At 42.2% G+C, this 17,748-nt stretch overlaps 1 protein-coding gene across 1 annotated transcript in view; it reads right to left on the bottom strand.

The window, feature by feature from the left end:
• The window catches only part of vapb (VAMP (vesicle-associated membrane protein)-associated protein B and C), a 39,972-nt gene extending 23,747 nt beyond the window's left edge, over nucleotides 1–16,225 (bottom strand). The window contains exons 1-2 of the mRNA XM_079509577.1: nucleotides 15,916–16,225; nucleotides 6,918–7,070 (exon numbers count right to left, since the gene is read on the bottom strand). Of these exons, the coding sequence (XP_079365703.1) occupies nucleotides 6,918–7,070; nucleotides 15,916–15,973 (211 nt within the window). The 5' untranslated portion in view covers nucleotides 15,974–16,225. The remainder of the gene's footprint in view (nucleotides 1–6,917; nucleotides 7,071–15,915) is intronic.
• Between the last annotated feature and the right edge of the window lie 1,523 nt (nucleotides 16,226–17,748).

Genomic DNA, 17,748 nt, shown 5'->3' with positions numbered 1-17,748 from the left:
CTATGGAAACTGTGGCTATTGCACTGTCAAGTTAATGATGATAATTGCAACAATGGAATGTTACTTAACTTTTTGGGATACCCTGAGAACATTGACATGTTCTGAGAGCTTAGCAGGCCCACTTGAGACAACAAAGAACTTTTGACTTCCTCCCAAAAGCGGATCAATATTTGTTGAAACAGGGATTTTTGAGGCCAAAGAGTTTTCAAATGGGTGCTGGATAACACCAATCAAGCTCAGCACCATTCCTGTGGCGTGGGCTACATTTAACATATAACGTTTCGGCCGGGTTAAGCTTCAAAAGCACTGTGTGTATTCTCTGCTAAGCCAGCAAATGACACATCAGGGGTTTGTAGGTATCCTGTGGCGAGAGCTTTCCCTCTCGTCCCGACAGACATACATTTCCATGTAAATTTTATGCTGCTCTGTTTACAATTACCGACAAGACTAGACGGGAAAAGGTTACTACTCCTGTACGGTGCTTGAAGAGGTTACTACTCCTGTACGGTGTGGAGGAGGTTACTACTCCTGTACGGTGCTTGAAGAGGTTACTACTCCTGTACGGTGCTTGAAAAGGTTACTACTCCTGTACGGTGCTTGAAAAGGTTACTACTCCTGTACGGTGCTTGGCAATGTGGGGAATTAACACCAGCCAAACGCTGGTACATTTTGGATTAAGGATTCCAATTATAGAGCTGGGGCTCTCACTCAAGACAGAGGTCTGAGTTCCTTAGGTCAGTGGTTCTCAAAGTGGGGTCTGGGGACCCCCATGGGTCCTTGAGGGAGTTCCAGGGGGTCCCCAGCTAAATGATAGTTTGGAACCAAATGGACCCTTATGGGTCTGGACCCAAATGGACCTATTAAAGTCCATTTGTACACTAAGAGTTAAATTAACATGATTTTAAAATATAAATTGGGGTCTCAGAGATAGAAATGCCATTACATGGGGGTCCGTACTCCGTGGCCTAATTCATGTCAAACTAGGGGGTCCTTGAAATTAAACGGGTTGAGAATCACTGCTAGAGACGTAAAAGTTCACTTATGGGGGGTCCCTGGCATATCCCTTCAAATGGGGGTCCGTGGGCTGTAATTAGTGTCAATTTGGGGGTCCTTTCACATGAAAAAGTTTGGGAACCACTGCCTTAGGTCAATGGTGATTCAATGTGTAAACTATAATCCTGCTGGGACCAAAACATGATGTGACCTTTAGCAGCCTAATAATGAGGGTGACAAATGACAGCATTTAGCAGAGTAGACTGGAGCCAGTTTGTTGCTCACTGGTACTGACCGATGTCCCATGTAACACAGTGTGCAGAGTAGACTCACTGCGACACCAGATCTGGTGGGTTGTAAATGGCAGAGGTGGTGTAGCCTGGTAACCCTAGCCCGCACTTGTGTCCTTCATAGGGCCCGGCTGGGTTTGAGGAGGGGGAAGGGGAATAGGTCAACTAGCAGGGGGGGGGGGGGTGGTAATGTAGGCCTAGCTGATACTGTAGCTAAATCATAATCAAAACTGACTTTAATTTATGTTGAAATGAAGGTTATTTTGATAATCACTGTTCTTAAATTCCTAAAACAGAATAACAAGGGTGAATGAAATGTCAAAAATCACACCCGTGTGAAGTGAGGGGCGCTAATATATTAAAGTCTAACTCATGTTGATTAGGTGATGTAATGGTGATGTAAAACAAACGGTGCCAACACAAACATTAAATGCCATTACCAATAAAGAGACAATATGACGTAATGTAAGAATATTGAGGTAAATTTTCCCTTCATTGTCAATGGTGTTTTTATAAAAACATTGAACTAAAAACAAACATAAACCTGTATAGTAGAGGACCTGGCTAAGATATGTATGCACTTCATTTAGAAGAGAATATCTCAACTGTTCTTGGCTAATATGACTCCCGCGAACAACTTGGGAACTGTGAAAAAAATCTCACGCCCTTTTTTAAATGACCACTACTTCGAACATGACTATCTTCTAAACCGTTGGAGCTACAGATTTTCTGAGGTGCTCAACATTTTCAGAATACTCATGTTTGTTGAATCTGTGCCGAAGCCAGCAACCCTCCAGGTCATCATAGTGGCCAAATCAAATATGGCCGCCAGTCCGCCACCTGAAAAAGGTTTTATCTAGAACTTTTGAACCACATGAGCTATGAATGCAAACTTGGTGTCTAAATCATGTTTTTTGACAATTAGAAACATTTTGGAATGATCATCTTTATGACTGGCTGTGGCTGAACCTCTATTTTGCATATTTCAAAGATGGCGACTATCTGACAATTAGTTTTACTTCCTTTAACTTTGTCCTTTTTGTATGATCAGGACAAAAAAGGTCTTCTCCGTGAGGAATCTAAAGGACGGAGCGTGTGTGTGTGTGTGTGTGTGTGTGTGTGTGCGCTCGCACGTGTTTCCAATTTAAACATACCTTTGACTAATGCTCAGCATAAATGATTAAGCTATCATGCTCTTATGCTATTATTCTCTTGTTTCAATAAAATTACATCTGTTGTTTACACATTTATGTTTTAGAGATAGTCAGAAAGACAGGAAGCAGAGCTGGAGGTAGCAGAGACTAAAATGTTGAGGTTCTCTCTGGGAGTAACAAGGATGGATAGGATCATGAATGAGAACATCAGAGGGACACACATGTCAGATGTTTTGGAGATAAAGCCAGAGAGGCCAGACTGAGATGGTTTGGACACATACAGAGGAGGGATAGTAAGTATATCGGTAGAAGGACGCTGAGGTTGGAACTGCCAGGCAGGAGGCCTAGAGGAAGACCAAAGAGAAGATTTATGGATGTAGTGAAAGAGCCCTTTCAATGAAGCCCTTTGAATTGAATTGAAATATTGGAGGCAGGGTGACATGTTCGTATTAAGGAATAGTATTTTTTTCCCTTTCTTCCCCCTAAGCATCCGGCTTATAAGAGCGATCTTATGATGTGCTTCATTATAATCAATTATGGAGAGAAAAGGTAATAAGCTATAAGGTAATCAGCTAATGGATGTAGAAACTATAGCTAATGGGTGTAGAAGGAGAATTCTTTCTTTGGTGTATGGACAGCAGCCACTCAAAACTCAGAAATGGCTACAAAAACAGCTGAAGTACCGGTACTTGAAAACTGCATTATTCTGAAAGGAAAGAGAAGTACACAACACGTCTGGCTGTTTTTTTTCTTTGTACCATGAAAAGGTCTGTGTGCGTCACCGTGCGTGCGTGGAAATGGAATGGAGAAAAGGAATGGATGGAGCGGCCAATTCATTGGGTGGCCTTGGTACCAAAATATAATGCCCAACTTTATATTCATGTTCAATACAGTTATGGGTAGGGATGGAGCTCGTTCATTTTTATTGATAACGATCACCTTATCGAGCCGGGTCCTTATCGAGCCCACTATCAAGCATTTGCTATTAACACATTTTGTGCCCAAAACGTCTGTGGACGTCCTGGGTATTACCGCACGTGCATAGCCCAAGACGTCTGTGGACGTCTTCAAAAAAAAAAAAAAAAAACATTTTTTTTTTTTTTTTTTTAACACGTGGTGCCAAAGTTTGTGTTTTCGCCATTGAGAATGCATTTGGCGTTTAAATTAAATAACTCAGAAACTATAAAACATTTCAAAGTAAAAAGTTCCAGCATGTGTCTCCACAGTCAGCTGAATTATAAAAAAGTGTGAATGGATTTTCTAGGTGAAAGTGATTTTGGGCAGTTTTGCGTGGGCTCTCAATGTGTTAATTTGTGGAAAGCTGACACACACACACACACACACACACACACACACACACACACACACACACACACACACACACACACACACACACACACACACACACACACACACACACACACACACACACCTTTTCTATAATCTTTTTATTTTAACCATCCCTTGCACTACATTTTACTAGGGCCTTGGCTTGAAATACAGTACTTTTCTAACAGACAGAGGGAACTTTTAATATTGTGTACCGTCACTTTAAAAGCGCAATGTATACGTCATCGTACGACGGTGTCACGCACAAAAAATAGCCAATCTACAAGCTCACACTGCGTCTGGTTGTCATACAGATAAGCATTACAAAATGTTTCTAATTGTCAAAAAACATGATTTAGACACCAAGTTTGCATTCATAGCTCATCTGGTTCAAAAGTTGTAGACAAAACCTTTTTCAGGTGGCGGACTGGCGGCCATATTGGATTTGGCCACAATGATGACCTGGAGGGTTGCTGCCTCTGGCACGGATTCAACAAACATTTTGAGCACCTCAGAAAATCTGTAGCTCCAACAGTTTCGAAAATAGAGCCATGTTTGAACTAGCGGTCATTTAAAAAAAGGCGTGGTCATTTTCGGGTATTTCGCCCCGGATAGAGAATTTTTCACAGTTCCCAAGTTGACCGCGGGGGTCATATTAGCCTAGAACAATTGAGATATTCTCTCCTAAATGAAGTGCATACATATCTTAGCCAGGTCCTAGACTAGTATATATGAGGGGCTAACGCCCCTCAAAAAGCAAGCATGCAGTAGCCCAGATTTGTGTATTTGTGTGTACCCCATAGAGATTATTTGATTGGCTGAGCACGGAATGTGAGGATAAAATAAAAAGTGAGGACAGAAAAGTGAGGACACCAAAAGTGATTGGCCGGAATGTGAGGATGTATGATGATAAGGCGCACGCACGCACACAATACTGTGCGTGTGTTTTAGATAGACAATACTGCAAGCTGAGACAGAAACAGGCAGTGGCAAAAAGCAAAACTGGTACATATGGTTCTGGAGACAGCTGGGTGATTTGGAAAACCACCCAGTCCGCCCCGGTAACAAAATGTGCTCTACAGTGGGGGGGAAGTGCAACAGGCCAACAGCATGTGCACCAAGGCCCGCCCCCACTCGATCATGATTGGAAGAAGGCCCCTCTCATCCTGATTGGATGAAGGCTTTGCCACCCGCCACCAAAACTGAAACTAGGGTTTTTTTTACCCCAGGGGCTCACTGGGGACAGGGAGGAACTCCTTATATGGTCAGCACACTCTATAGTAGGCATGATTATCCAGAAAAAAAAGAAAAAATAAGTGATATTTGAATTAAGTCAAATCACTGAATATACCTTTAAAACCTATACAAAGTTGTTTAGGAAGATAGTCCATCCCGGTAGGAGCCACTAGAGGCGACATGGTACACAAATCCTACAAATGGTCTCCTAAAGTGGGCAAATCTCATGAACATCCCATTACTGGTGCTAGATCCCGCAAGTGTGTGTTGCTGGGATAGTGAAAGGTCGATAACTTGCTAAAAAAAAAAAAGGCCATTTTAGTATGAAAATCTTATAACCCGCAGCGCATGTCGGGAGCCATGGGTGATTTTTAACCCGCAGCACGGGTTAGTTATAACCCGCAGCGCATGTCAGGAGCCACTTAATTATTTATTTTTTAAATGTTTTTTTGGCTTTCGCCTTTATTTTATTCATTTTTTTATGGAGGGACAGACAGTAGGCTGACAGGAAATGTGGAGAGAGATGGGGGGGGTGACATGCAGTAAAGGCCGTCGGGATTGGGAGTCGAACCCGCGGCACACTTCCAGACTGGATTACCAGCCATGGTGCCTGGACCACTGAGCCACGGCCCAGGCCTTACCTCTTAATTTTTAGTACTCACCGATACCGAGTACTTTATTTTTGTTGAGTAACCACTGATTGACAGTACTTTATTTGGATTTTTTACAAATACAGAAAACAGAAAACAGAAACACAAGCAACAACAACAACAGAATACGTATGCATGGACATTATGTATGAACACAGAAACATAATATAAAACAAGGATAGACAAGATAAACAAATAAAAATACAAATAAATCAAATTAAAAGTTTAAATGAGTTTACACGACCAAACACGCAGCATCATCAACCGTATCATATGTATACTAATACAGTAAACAATCAAAAGGGCATTGCCTGACCATGGATCACATCAAGGACCTGCAACATGACTGAGGAACACGTTCCACTTAGAATCATATTTATCCAACTGATTATTCATCTTAAAGGATAACCTCTCCAAAGCAGCCACAGTACCAAGCTGAGTGAACCATTACATGTGCTGGAGGCAAAACCTCAGACTTCCATTCCTTAACAATGATTTTCCTGCCCACCATTAATGCTGTATGAATCCAGTCAGCTAGAGGTGCGGGGAGGTGTTTTAATGCTGTATGAATCCAGTCAGCTAGAGGTGCGGGGAGGTGTTTTAATGCTGTATGAATCCAGTCAGCTAGAGGTGCGGGGAGGTGTTTTAATGCTGTATGAATCCAGTCAGCTAGAGGTGCGGGGAGGTGTTTAATGCTGTATGAATCCAGTCAGCTAGAGGTGCGGGGAGGTGTTTTAATGCTGTATGAATCCAGTCAGCTAGAGGTGCGGGGAGGTGTTTTAATGCTGTATGAATCCAGTCAGCTAGAGGTGCGGGGGAGGTGTTTTAATGCTGTATGAATCCAGTCAGCTAGAGGTGCGGGGGAGGTGTTTTGATTTTACCCCCTTTTCTCATAGATGCAGATGAAGCTCCGATCTACACTTGTCAGTTGTCATTGATTCTTGTAGATCGGCTGTTTTTGGCGATTTGCTGCAGTGTTGGGTCAGACATGCTCCCGTCGCATTCGTTCAGCCTATAGTGTCAATTGGATGTTTTGGTACTCGGGTCAAAGTATCGGGGCCGGTTCAGAGTACGAGTACTTGAGGGTGGTATCGGCTCGAGTAACCGATACCAGTATCGGTATCGGAACAACTCTAGTCGGGAGCGACAGTGTTGTCGGACTAATGACTGACGGTTATTACCTGAGACGTGGATGGAGGTGCCGGCATCGATGATGCCACTGTTGGGCCGGACACAGTACCGGACTAATGACTGACGGTTATTACCTGAGACGTGGATGGAGGTGCCGGCATCGATGATGCCAGAGTTGGGCCGGACACAGTACCGGCGCGGCGCCGTCGTCTTAACCTTGAAACACACATTCCTGTCTGTCGGGTTGGAGAGCTTGAGAGTCGTGGTCACCACGTCTGAGAATGGACCTGCGGGGGAACGGGAGACAAAGTGGCCACTTTTTAGTGTGGAATTGACTCATGTGCTTGGTTTTCATTTGGACACATTTTAGTCATCCGACATGTTTTAGTGTTAGTCTAATTCTACAGTTGTTTTTTGTCGACAAAAATGCATTTTTGCAGGCCTTGATGGCGTCGTAATGCCTGATTTTACACTTGGTTGCATGCTGAAAATAGCAGATCTACAAGGCCTACTAGTCTTTTAGTTCTACTTGATCTCTTGTCCACTAGTCTCTGTCAGACATTTTAGTCTAGTGTATTTTGTTAATGAAATTGTCGGTATATTTAGTCTTAGCTTTAGTCATAGTAGCTTCGTTTTTATTTAGTTTGTCAGTGTAAAAAGTTAGTTGACGAACATTTTTCGCCATAGTTTGTTAACAAAATCAACACTGTTTGACGATGTCTAAGTACAGACATCTTCTTTAGTTATCACAACTTTTAGATCCCATTTTTTAAGTACTGTCAATACTTCAATAAAACATGTCAGCCTCTTGCCTCATCCAAGCACTGCTTGTAACCTAACTCTGTTACAGTTTAACCACCATCCCACTTAGCTGCTTAATATAAGCGAGTTAAGCCACACTTCTCCTCAAGAGACTGAAAGAGTGAATTGTACACAGAGACACGCAGTAATGCAATTCAGCTTATGACTTCTCCTATAAAGCAGCTGATTCTGTTAGGCCACTAGCGGATTACAGCGAGCATTGTAAATACAAACCACAGCTCTCAAGGCACTGGAAGGCAAGATGCATTAATGTCTCAACAACACTCATTCATCAATAACACTGGAGCCCTCATCGTAAAAAAAAAGCAAGTGACGTTAATTTACAACAGTGATTTGTTTTATTTTACACCCAAGTGGAGAGCGAGGTGAACTAAGGTTAAGTGGTGCTGTGGGCACTATATCCAGCTGACCGGTGCTGCAGAATACAACACTGTCAAGATGGGACATATTTTTGGGGGTAAAATGTGTAATGGAACCTAAAGCACATAGCCCGATACATTTGGATGCATCAATGCATAAAGGTCAATATCAGTTTTATACTAGATTGCGCATGACCTGAGGACATAGGAAACCAGCACTTGGAATTTAATTTGTAATATTGAAAGTGATTTTCTTGGACATAAAATGGTGACAGACTTATGGCCTAGTCGATATTTGGAGAAGGCTGATGATCTGATGAGCCTCATATTGCCAAGTAGTGACTTCTGACACGTAGTGGTAGTGGTTGGTACTGGTAGACAAGACAGAGGTAGATGGCTAATCAGAAGAGAAAGCTCTCCCATGATCGACAACCAGTGGTGGAAAAAGTACTCGCATGTTTTACTCAAGTAAAAGTATTAGTACTCTGTACTCCGTTAGTAGAGTTCCAGAATTCAAAATGTACTTGAGTAAATGTACAAAAGTATTGGCATCAACTTAAAGTACCTATAAGTAGCAGAGTACACATTATGCAGAATGTCCCATGTCAAATTTTCAAATGTATACCATTTCTTTGAAAATAGCCGATCTACAAGCATTCGGCTATTTTCAAATGGTCTAATGTTTGATAATAATAATCACAATCTATGAAGTATGGAACTAAAGTTTTCAAATAATTGTAGTGGAAATTGGAAATACTCAAGTAAAGTACACCTCAAAATTGTACTTAAGTAACTAAGTAAATGTACTTATATCTGGGTGTACCCTGTAGGGAGTGTAGTAGTGTACAGAATGTGATCAAATGTGACCAGATTTGACTGAGAGACTGCCATCGCGCAAATTACAGCTTTTCACCAGAGGAGAAAAACTTTTTTAATTTTTTTTCCCCCAAAATGAGTTTATAGCACAGGCAGACTCTTCACATACTAGAGCATGTCTGAAATAAGTGTCAGAGCTGAAATCGACATGTAAATATGAAATAAATGCTTAAACATGTAGCTAGGTGTAATGTTAGAGACCACAGAAGTGAACCTTTCAAGCCTGTTTTCTCAACTCGCTGTTTTCTGCAAGACATAACTCTATGAGCCATATCTCCAAAACTGGTGGGCCAAACTGAACAACCAATATGTCAATTTGAAGCTATGATTCCCTGCTTTCATATGACATGAAAAAAAAAAATCCAATGGCAGTCCCTCAGTCAAATTTAGTCACAAATGGACGCTTATATGCCTTGCACAACAGTACTACCGTTTTCGGAATCATCAACCAACACGTTGTGGTGAACCGGGTCTGCGAGCGGCCCTTGTTGTCTTTTCCTGTCTCGTCTTTGTCTAGCGAGTCCGTTTTCAAGTTACTGAAATAAAACTAATCGTTTTAATCTATATAAAACAATATCAATTTACATACATATTCGACTTTGTGGAGTGGAAAAAAAACGCTAAAGAAAAAGCTAAAAGAAAATGTCTTGTTTTTTTCCATCTGATCGGAATGGAACCGTACACAGCTGCACCGACAATTTGTCCATCCCGCAGGGAGTTCCGTATTTAGTTTTTTTCCTCTGAAGGCAATAGGGCTGCGTAACCCACACATACACGTGGAAAAATAGAGCACTTGCACTTTAAAAAAAAAAAGATTCACGCACAGAGCTTACGCACAACCTGTGCATCGCAGCCGGGTTCCATTGATTATAGTGGCAGCATACCGTGTAGCCGGCCCTTGGAATGTCTTCAGTGCCGATTCTGACTTGACAGGGGCCCTAAGCAGGAGCATCCGACTTAACCTTAACTAAACCTTGACTGACTGTGTCTGATATTGTCTTTTTAAGTGGTGCAACCACTTCATTAAGTAGATTTGTGTGTGCCTGGCTGGCTGGCTGGCTGTGTCCGAGCACGAAAATAGCATTTGGTTGGTTTTCAAAACCAAGTGTCACTGTTGTGCAGCCTAACACACACATATATATTAACTGTATATTATGATTTCAGGTGTATCAGTACAGTACAGTACAGTACAGTACAGTACAGTACAGTACAGTACAGTACAGTACAGTACAGTACAGTACAGTACAGTACAGTACAGTACAGTACAGTACAGTACAGTACAGTGACACCCTGGGCACTCCCCACACGGTAACTCTGTCATTTCTCAACCGTTTCGGACGCGGGGTGGCTCGCCTAAACCGGTCCGGGACCCTGGGCGCGTTCCTTACCTGCGGGTCTGGAAGTTCCATGGACCACCCAGGGACCCCCACACGGATTTGCACCACTTACTTCACACGGGTGAAGTAAGTGTCTTTCTTTTGTGTGCACTGTGCACCACCCCAACTAGGAATATCATTTCGTCCCTGCTGAGAATATCTTCTAAATTTTATGCCTAGTTTGCTAATTAAATGAAATTGTAGTGCTGCTGCTTAAAACCTATTTTCCCCCTCTCCCACCGTGTTATGTTATGTTAGGTTATGTTGAAGAAAAAGCCAATAAAAAAATATATATATAAATTAAAAAAAACTTCACTTAGACCGCTATCATTTATTGAAAAATTAGGATCTAATTCACGCCAGCATTTTTTTAATTTGAGCTCTTATTTTGAAAAGCCGCCATTTCCGGTCCACAACCGGTAGTCCTACGTTAGGAGTTTTCACACAGCTGGATGGGCCTTGTTTACAATGTAAATCCAGGCCGGAGCTCCGGAGAGCTCTAGATTGTCAGCTCTGTGCCGTCAAAGAAACGCTGTTTTGACCAAAAATGCCATCTGGGACAAGGAATAGGAGTTACAGGCGATTGAAATAAATGGATAGAATGGATGCTTATGGCGACGACGATCTAAGATGGGCGATCCAATGCTGTGCTAACAACACAGCTAGCTAACCGGCTAACGTGAGTAGCATTTTGGCTCGAGCAATCGAACGCGCTATAAAAGCTCAATTGCCGAAGGCCGTCGGCAATGGCGTTAAGCGCCAGTATCAAAATTAAGCTTCAATTGACTTTAATCGTCGGCAATGGCGCGGAAGCTGTTAAAACTCACACAAAACTGTGTTGACGACGCAGCACCACGCATCCAGTGCACCACATAGAGTATTAAAAGCATAGAGACTAAACCGGAGTGAATGACACGCAGCAAAGGTCGTCGACATCGGAACTCGAACCCGCGACTTGCTGTCAGGCATGCGCCTATATGTGGAATGCACCTGGGCGGTTAGCCCAGCGGGCGCCCCGGTGTCTCATTCTGATCAAGCCATGGTACACACTTCTGTGCAGTGTACATCAAAGTGCACTCTATTGCAATCTATTTATGTGATTATTTGCCCTGTTGTTTATTGACTTGAGTTCATGCTTACTCTGCTTATTCCGACCTCACACTCAGGATAAGAGTGGCTCCTAAATGCCAAATTTGTAAATTGTCTAGAAATAGTCTAGAAATACAAGCAGGTTGGGCCAAGTCATGTCACTTAAAGCAGGGGTTCTCAACGGTATTGACTAGGGACCCCCGGAAATGCTTTGGCCATGTCTCGCATTGGAGTTAGGATTGAGTGGGGACATTGAGGACAACTTGGGAATTGGGATGAGTGGGGACAAAGAGAGATGCGATCCAGACCCGATACATACATATAGGCTACTGTTTTTTATTTCAATTTGACGTCTCACGTAATATGTATGGGTGCAGGATCCTGTGATACACGCGCGAGACCGACAGGACGTAGCCTGCGTGACTGACTCACTGACTCACTGACTCACTCACACACTCACACACCTCTTTAAGAGCAATATTAGGCTAATATAGCTACCTATGACACCTGGATTTACCTACGGAAAGGTTATATATTATCATCTATTGATAAAGGTTATATATTATCATCTATTGATACAAACAGACAGACATACAGACTTTCTGTCTGTGAGCACAGCTTTCCTGTGCTCTCATTGGCTGTAATACAGGCCTTCTCGGGACGCGGTCGCAACCCAGTTCATACTGTATGATGTCTAGTCGGCGAGACAGCTAAATATCAAACCTGCTAGATATTCAGAAACGCTCGGGAAGGTGTCGGTGAGTGCTTCTATCGGCGCTGGATCTTCTCGCTGCTCCTTTCACACACAGCGAGCAAAACCTCTGCGATCAAAGCCTGATCTTGCGTCAGATCGGGGGTTTTGTCGGCGAGCGCCAAAAATGCTCCCCGACAGCTTAATCCGAGTAAATATTGTGCAGTGTGTACGAGCCCTTAGAATGAGAGTGGACACATTGAGGACAACTAGGGAGGTAGGATGAGTGTGGGGTCATTGAGGACAACTATAAGTAGTCTGGCACTTTCTCTGCATATAAAACACTCCTAGCCCTGGTGAAGTTATCAAATGCACAGTGTACATAAACAGGACTACAACAACCCACTCTCCCATCACAACAAACCACACTTTTGGTCGATGACTTTAGGCTCTATGGATTAGCAAAGCCTGGGAGGCAACGAGATTTTAATTTATTTAGGGAAACACACTATTGCTAAGCAGATTTCAGTTAATTCTTGAAAATTATCAAAATGTATAGACATAATATTTATGATACGTTCCATAATATTCCCCTCTCTCTCCATTTTGTCCTTCTGTTCATATAATTCCCATTAGGCATTTTGCAGGCAGGCATTGGTCTGATTTTTCAAAAATCGTTTTTTTACGATTATAACTCAAATCTTTGCTTCTGGGGGTGCCTGGAAGAACATTATTTTCAGATGAGGGTCCGCGGCTAAAAACAGATAATTCCGGGGGTCCTTGACATGGACAGGTTGAGAACCACTGACAGAGAGCATACCTACAGTACACACACCTAGACAGTGGGAGGTAGGGCCCGCACACCATTCTTTTGGTAAAGTTAATAATTCTTTACCAAAAGAATGGTGTGCGCCTGCGGGCCCTACCTCCTTCCAACCACTGACAGAGAGCATACCTACAGTACACGCACCTAGACAGTGGGAGGTAGGGCCCGCACACCATTCTTTTGGTAAAGTTAATAATTCTTTACCAAAAGAATGGTGTGCGGGCCCTACCTCCTTCCAACCACTGACATAGAAACATGATTTTCAGAAAACTGTTAGGATTCAGAAGCCTTTTTGTTTTAGAATCGTACTCGGGTCTAAATGGCTTAACCCATTTTGACCTGAGATCAGATTCTAAAAAATGTCTTCTACATCCTGACAGTTTTCTGAAAAAGCTAAAGTCAGTCGTTCCAACTCGGTGGCGCGCTATGAGCTTGTAGATCTGCTATTTTTCAATAGCTAAAGCACAACATAATGCTAACACCAAAAGGGGTTCCCACCCAAAATGGGTTAAGTCAAGAAGATACTGTATTTTTCTATCAACACAACAAACCGGAACAACAACGGCCACTGATGTAGCTAAAAAGCAAGGCAGTTGGGGTTGTTTTCCTATTCACAGACCTTACCCTAGTGACTACACTGGGGTAAACGTATCAGCACTACTACTGCTGTGTTTCAGAAAGACAGAAATGTAGTTATAATATATAATAATAGAGATGTTAAGAAATGTGTTGGGTTCCCTTTAAATACATCATTGTTCACAAAGACAATTATGACAACATGATTAAAACATGTTGGGTATTATATGTCTACTTTAACAATGTGCATGTGTGTGCGTGTGTATGTGTATCAATGCGTGTGCATGCCTGAGTGCATGCATGTAATGTGATGGGAGGTGGGGTGTGTCTGACTGTCTGTGCAGACTGAGACCTGACTATGCATGCATAGGAGGAGACTAATAGCCTATATTGCAGCGAAATAGTCACTTGCGTCTTAATTTCAAGGGTTATGAAGCTGAACCACTGCATTACCTTTCATAGCATTTGTGGTGAGACTGCCCAACCTCAAATTCAAACCACATTTTGTTTCCCACCTTTGAATGGTGCCAGTGCCAGACTGCCAGTGACCTCACACTAGTTTAATAACTCCCATAGCTCAGTAAGGCAATGTTATTTTGTGAAAACCATTAGACAAAATCTAAAAAGGCTTTTAGACCAGGGCACCCAGCCTGCCCTGCAACATGCCAATATTGGGCCTATACAGTAAATTGCTGTACAAATGGCTTTAATATTGGGGCTTAAACATTCCATAGTAGGTATACTCGAGATTCAATTATAGCTGAGATCGGTTACACACTTAGGAAAACAATGATAAGATCTAAAGGTTGGGTATTTGTGTGGGTCTAGGAGATTTAGTTTAGTCTACCAATAAAATAACATATTATTACTAGTGGCAACAGTAGCCACTAGTGTAGACAGGGAGAAAGAGTCTGCCTTTAAGGGACAGTATTACTCTGTAAAAAGCTAATGTGGAAGTGAGCCGGTTCGGAATTAGCACATACACCAGATTGTAGATAAGGTTTCACACCGGTAAATGTCCAGAGCAACTGACACTTCCCTTCCCCATCGAGCCAGCGGAGAGAGGAAATTCAGACCCTCAGAAACTTGGCTCAACATCTGAGGGGGGCTTCACTCTTCAATGAAAGGACTTGCACCAGTGACTACTGTACACCTGATCTACAACTTCCTGAAAGTACCTCGGGATACTGTCCAACTCACAGAAACCACACGATTCTGTTTAAAAAGAACTCTGTTGGGCAGACATTTGATTCCATTTCTGTTATCTGTGAAGGGGTATGGACTTATAAATAGAGCAAGTGTGGTGAGTTGGACGTCTGTGTTGAAAATATTAGTTAAAATTAGCCTTGACAAAGTAGGATAAGCGATGCAAAGAAAATAATGAATGCGTGCGTGAACAAATCCTTCCCTCCACATCTGACGGCCTTAGGTTCAAGGCTAGGTTTGCACTGAGCTTCTCTATGGCCTATTGTCAGTGTTAATTTAACTCACACAAATGGAACTAATAGACCTGTAACAACACATGCCTGTTTGTTAACTGAAGCCTGGGTGGCTAAATGTGATTAAAAAGGTGAATCTCTAGCACATCATAAGGTATAGACTCAGTCATTCGATTTTCCTTCTAAAATATGTCTAAAGGATTAAACAAAATGTAGAACTCTAATGCCTCCTGCATTACAGCTGTCATTTACACTGCAGTTACTTTAGAGAACGTTTTAAAAGTACTGTAAAACGCAGATAGTTTTAATCTGTCTCAAATTGCAACACACACCCTAATTTGTGTGCTATCTGGAGTATTGGGAATTTTAATGCAATACATAAAATGTTATTTATTACAAGGTGTAAGGGGAAGGATGTTGCCACAACTGCTTCTGCTCAATGCCTATTAGTTCCTCTGAAAGATTAATAAATATTAGGTGCTCTGAAACACAAGTGATCTGTGCTCGTGATGACAGCATATAAAACGTGACCCCATCCTTGGAGCTGTCAAGTTATTGAATGACAGCTGGCCAGCAAGGCAGAGCGACACAGCCAATCAGAGAGCGAGCTAATGAATGCTAGCTAGACAACCCTAATGCTAAGGATGTTGCAGCTAATGCGTACTGCAAGTCCAGCTATTAGAATAGGAAGGCGGTGTCATTCATTCATTTATTCGTCAGACTGTTGTCCTGCCGAATGCGCTTTCCTTTCGTCCATTTCCACACTGCTTAGTGACAGCTACTGCAGTGCAAACGTCTGACTGGGCCTGGCTATAGCGTAGCTAGCGCAAGCTAATCCCGGGGCTAACTACTAAGCTAGCTGTCATGTCCACCATGGCTGTGGTGGGAGCTGTGGCGTTTGACCTGGTGCTCGTCCTTCTAGAACTCTCCTTATTCCTGGCCGACACGGGCTGTGCTGTCCGGACAGGTAGTGCAGGTTATGCCCCGGGGGTTCGTCGTCCCCGTCCCACCGGCCTGCACCCCCCCATCCTTCCCCCCCGGACGGTACGTCAAAGCTGCATGGGCCCTCCCCTCTTACCTCGGAATTTCAGCTCGTGCTGAGGCTCCAAGAGCAGAACCTGTTCTGGCCTGGCCATATCCCAGCGGTTGGAACGGAAGGCAGGGGCTTTTCTCAATGCAACCACTTTCTGGCGGTTGGACTTGTTATGATGTCGCCGGGTGCTGCAATGTCTGCGGTTGTTAATTGATGTTTAATTGGCTCTGGATCCTTGCCCCCCGGTCCACTGGTGCTGCTCGAGCTATACTTTCTAGCGGCTGTTGTGATGCAGCAGGAAGGGAGTGAGACTGGCTCGCTGTGCGACGTCACTGCCCCTGCATAGCCACTCAACAGGGAGAGGGACGAGGGAGGTGATGCGAGGCTGCACCTACACCTAAGCTATTTCAGTTCACAAACAAACGGTTCAGATTGTATCGTTTGATAATGTCTTTAATGTTTGCCTTTCCAGTGCACTTTATATTTTATAGATGTTAACGGGTTTTTAAGCTCGTTTAAAGTGCTTTATAAATATAATCATAATAATAGTAATACTATTAGTAGTAGTAGTATAACTGCATTCATGGAATATTGAGTGAGATGAAAGATATAACTACAAAATATAATTGTATGTATTGATTTAAAATGTCTTGTACCAGGCACATGTCAGCTGTTGCTCAGGCTTTCACAACAGCACTCATGCAAAGTATTAAGGAATTCCCATTAATTTAGAGTCTGGACCCTAATTAATCAAACTGTAACAAATGACTACTAAACAGAAAAAGCATAGCCTTACTCCTGCTAAAATGATAAATAAACCTGCAGTGTTTTTCTATACAGTAAAAAAATAAAATCCAATCCTACAATTTAGAACCATTTACAATGTATGCATTTAGCATCCTACTCAGAATCAAACATACAAGCCAAATATCATAATGGATCACAATTACATGTAATTCACATACAAGCTAACAAAGGGATTGTGAATGAGCCTGGCGTTCAGAAATTACCAAGTTAACATTGTGCCATCTCAGCACTATTGAAAGTGCATTGAGAACCTGCCTCTTTCTCAAACACATATCTCAAGTGTCATACAGTATTTATAGCCAGGGGACTTGCTGCCACTAGTGAGGCAACACGACCAATTACTGTACCAACAACATTGCCACAGGATCTCATTCTCCAAAGTGAGTTAGCACACATTCCCCACTTGGAGAGAATGCAACTTTATAGAGACACATACCAACAGCCAACAGGCTGCATGTGATATGAATGATACAGACAGAAACATATTTTTTTTTGTCAATTTTTATTAGTAAACAGTTTGAGAGATCCCTTTTCAGACATTCAGAAAAAACAGCCAACAACCTTTTTCCCCCAGGCATTGTTTACAATCAATATGAAAGGCAATAAAAAAAGGTAAATACAACAATTACGGTGTCGGATGGAATTACTACAAATAGTGTAGACCACAAATCGTGGTAGACCAATAAAATATACATGTGTGTTATCTGGTGGCTAATAAGTCATTGATTTGTGTGCAATTTGATGGTATATACAGTGAAAAAATACATAATTAATACATTTGTCACAATCCTAGGACCAGCCTAAAATGTGGTATTTTTCCAGATTGCCCATGTAAAACTGGCAAACAATTTCTAAATGAGGGCAATAATATAGTCACAAATCAGTCATTATTAGCAACATTCAGGCATTTGAAAAGTATTTAGCAATATCTTATGTTAAATCATTATATGACAGCAATGATAAAATCAAAGGTAAATGATGACAAAAATAAATTGGCACCAATAATCTGCTTGTAACTTAAAATAACAGGCAGGGACAGCAAGAACTCTTGACACCAATAAAGTAGAATTC

The sequence above is a fragment of the Electrona antarctica genome, assembly GCF_951216825.1.
Source record: "Electrona antarctica genome assembly, chromosome: 9".
In the NCBI taxonomy this organism is placed as follows: Eukaryota; Metazoa; Chordata; class Actinopteri; order Myctophiformes; family Myctophidae; genus Electrona; species Electrona antarctica.
Note: the sequence above shows the minus strand (reverse complement) of the source record. Positions and strands in the feature narration are given on the sequence as shown.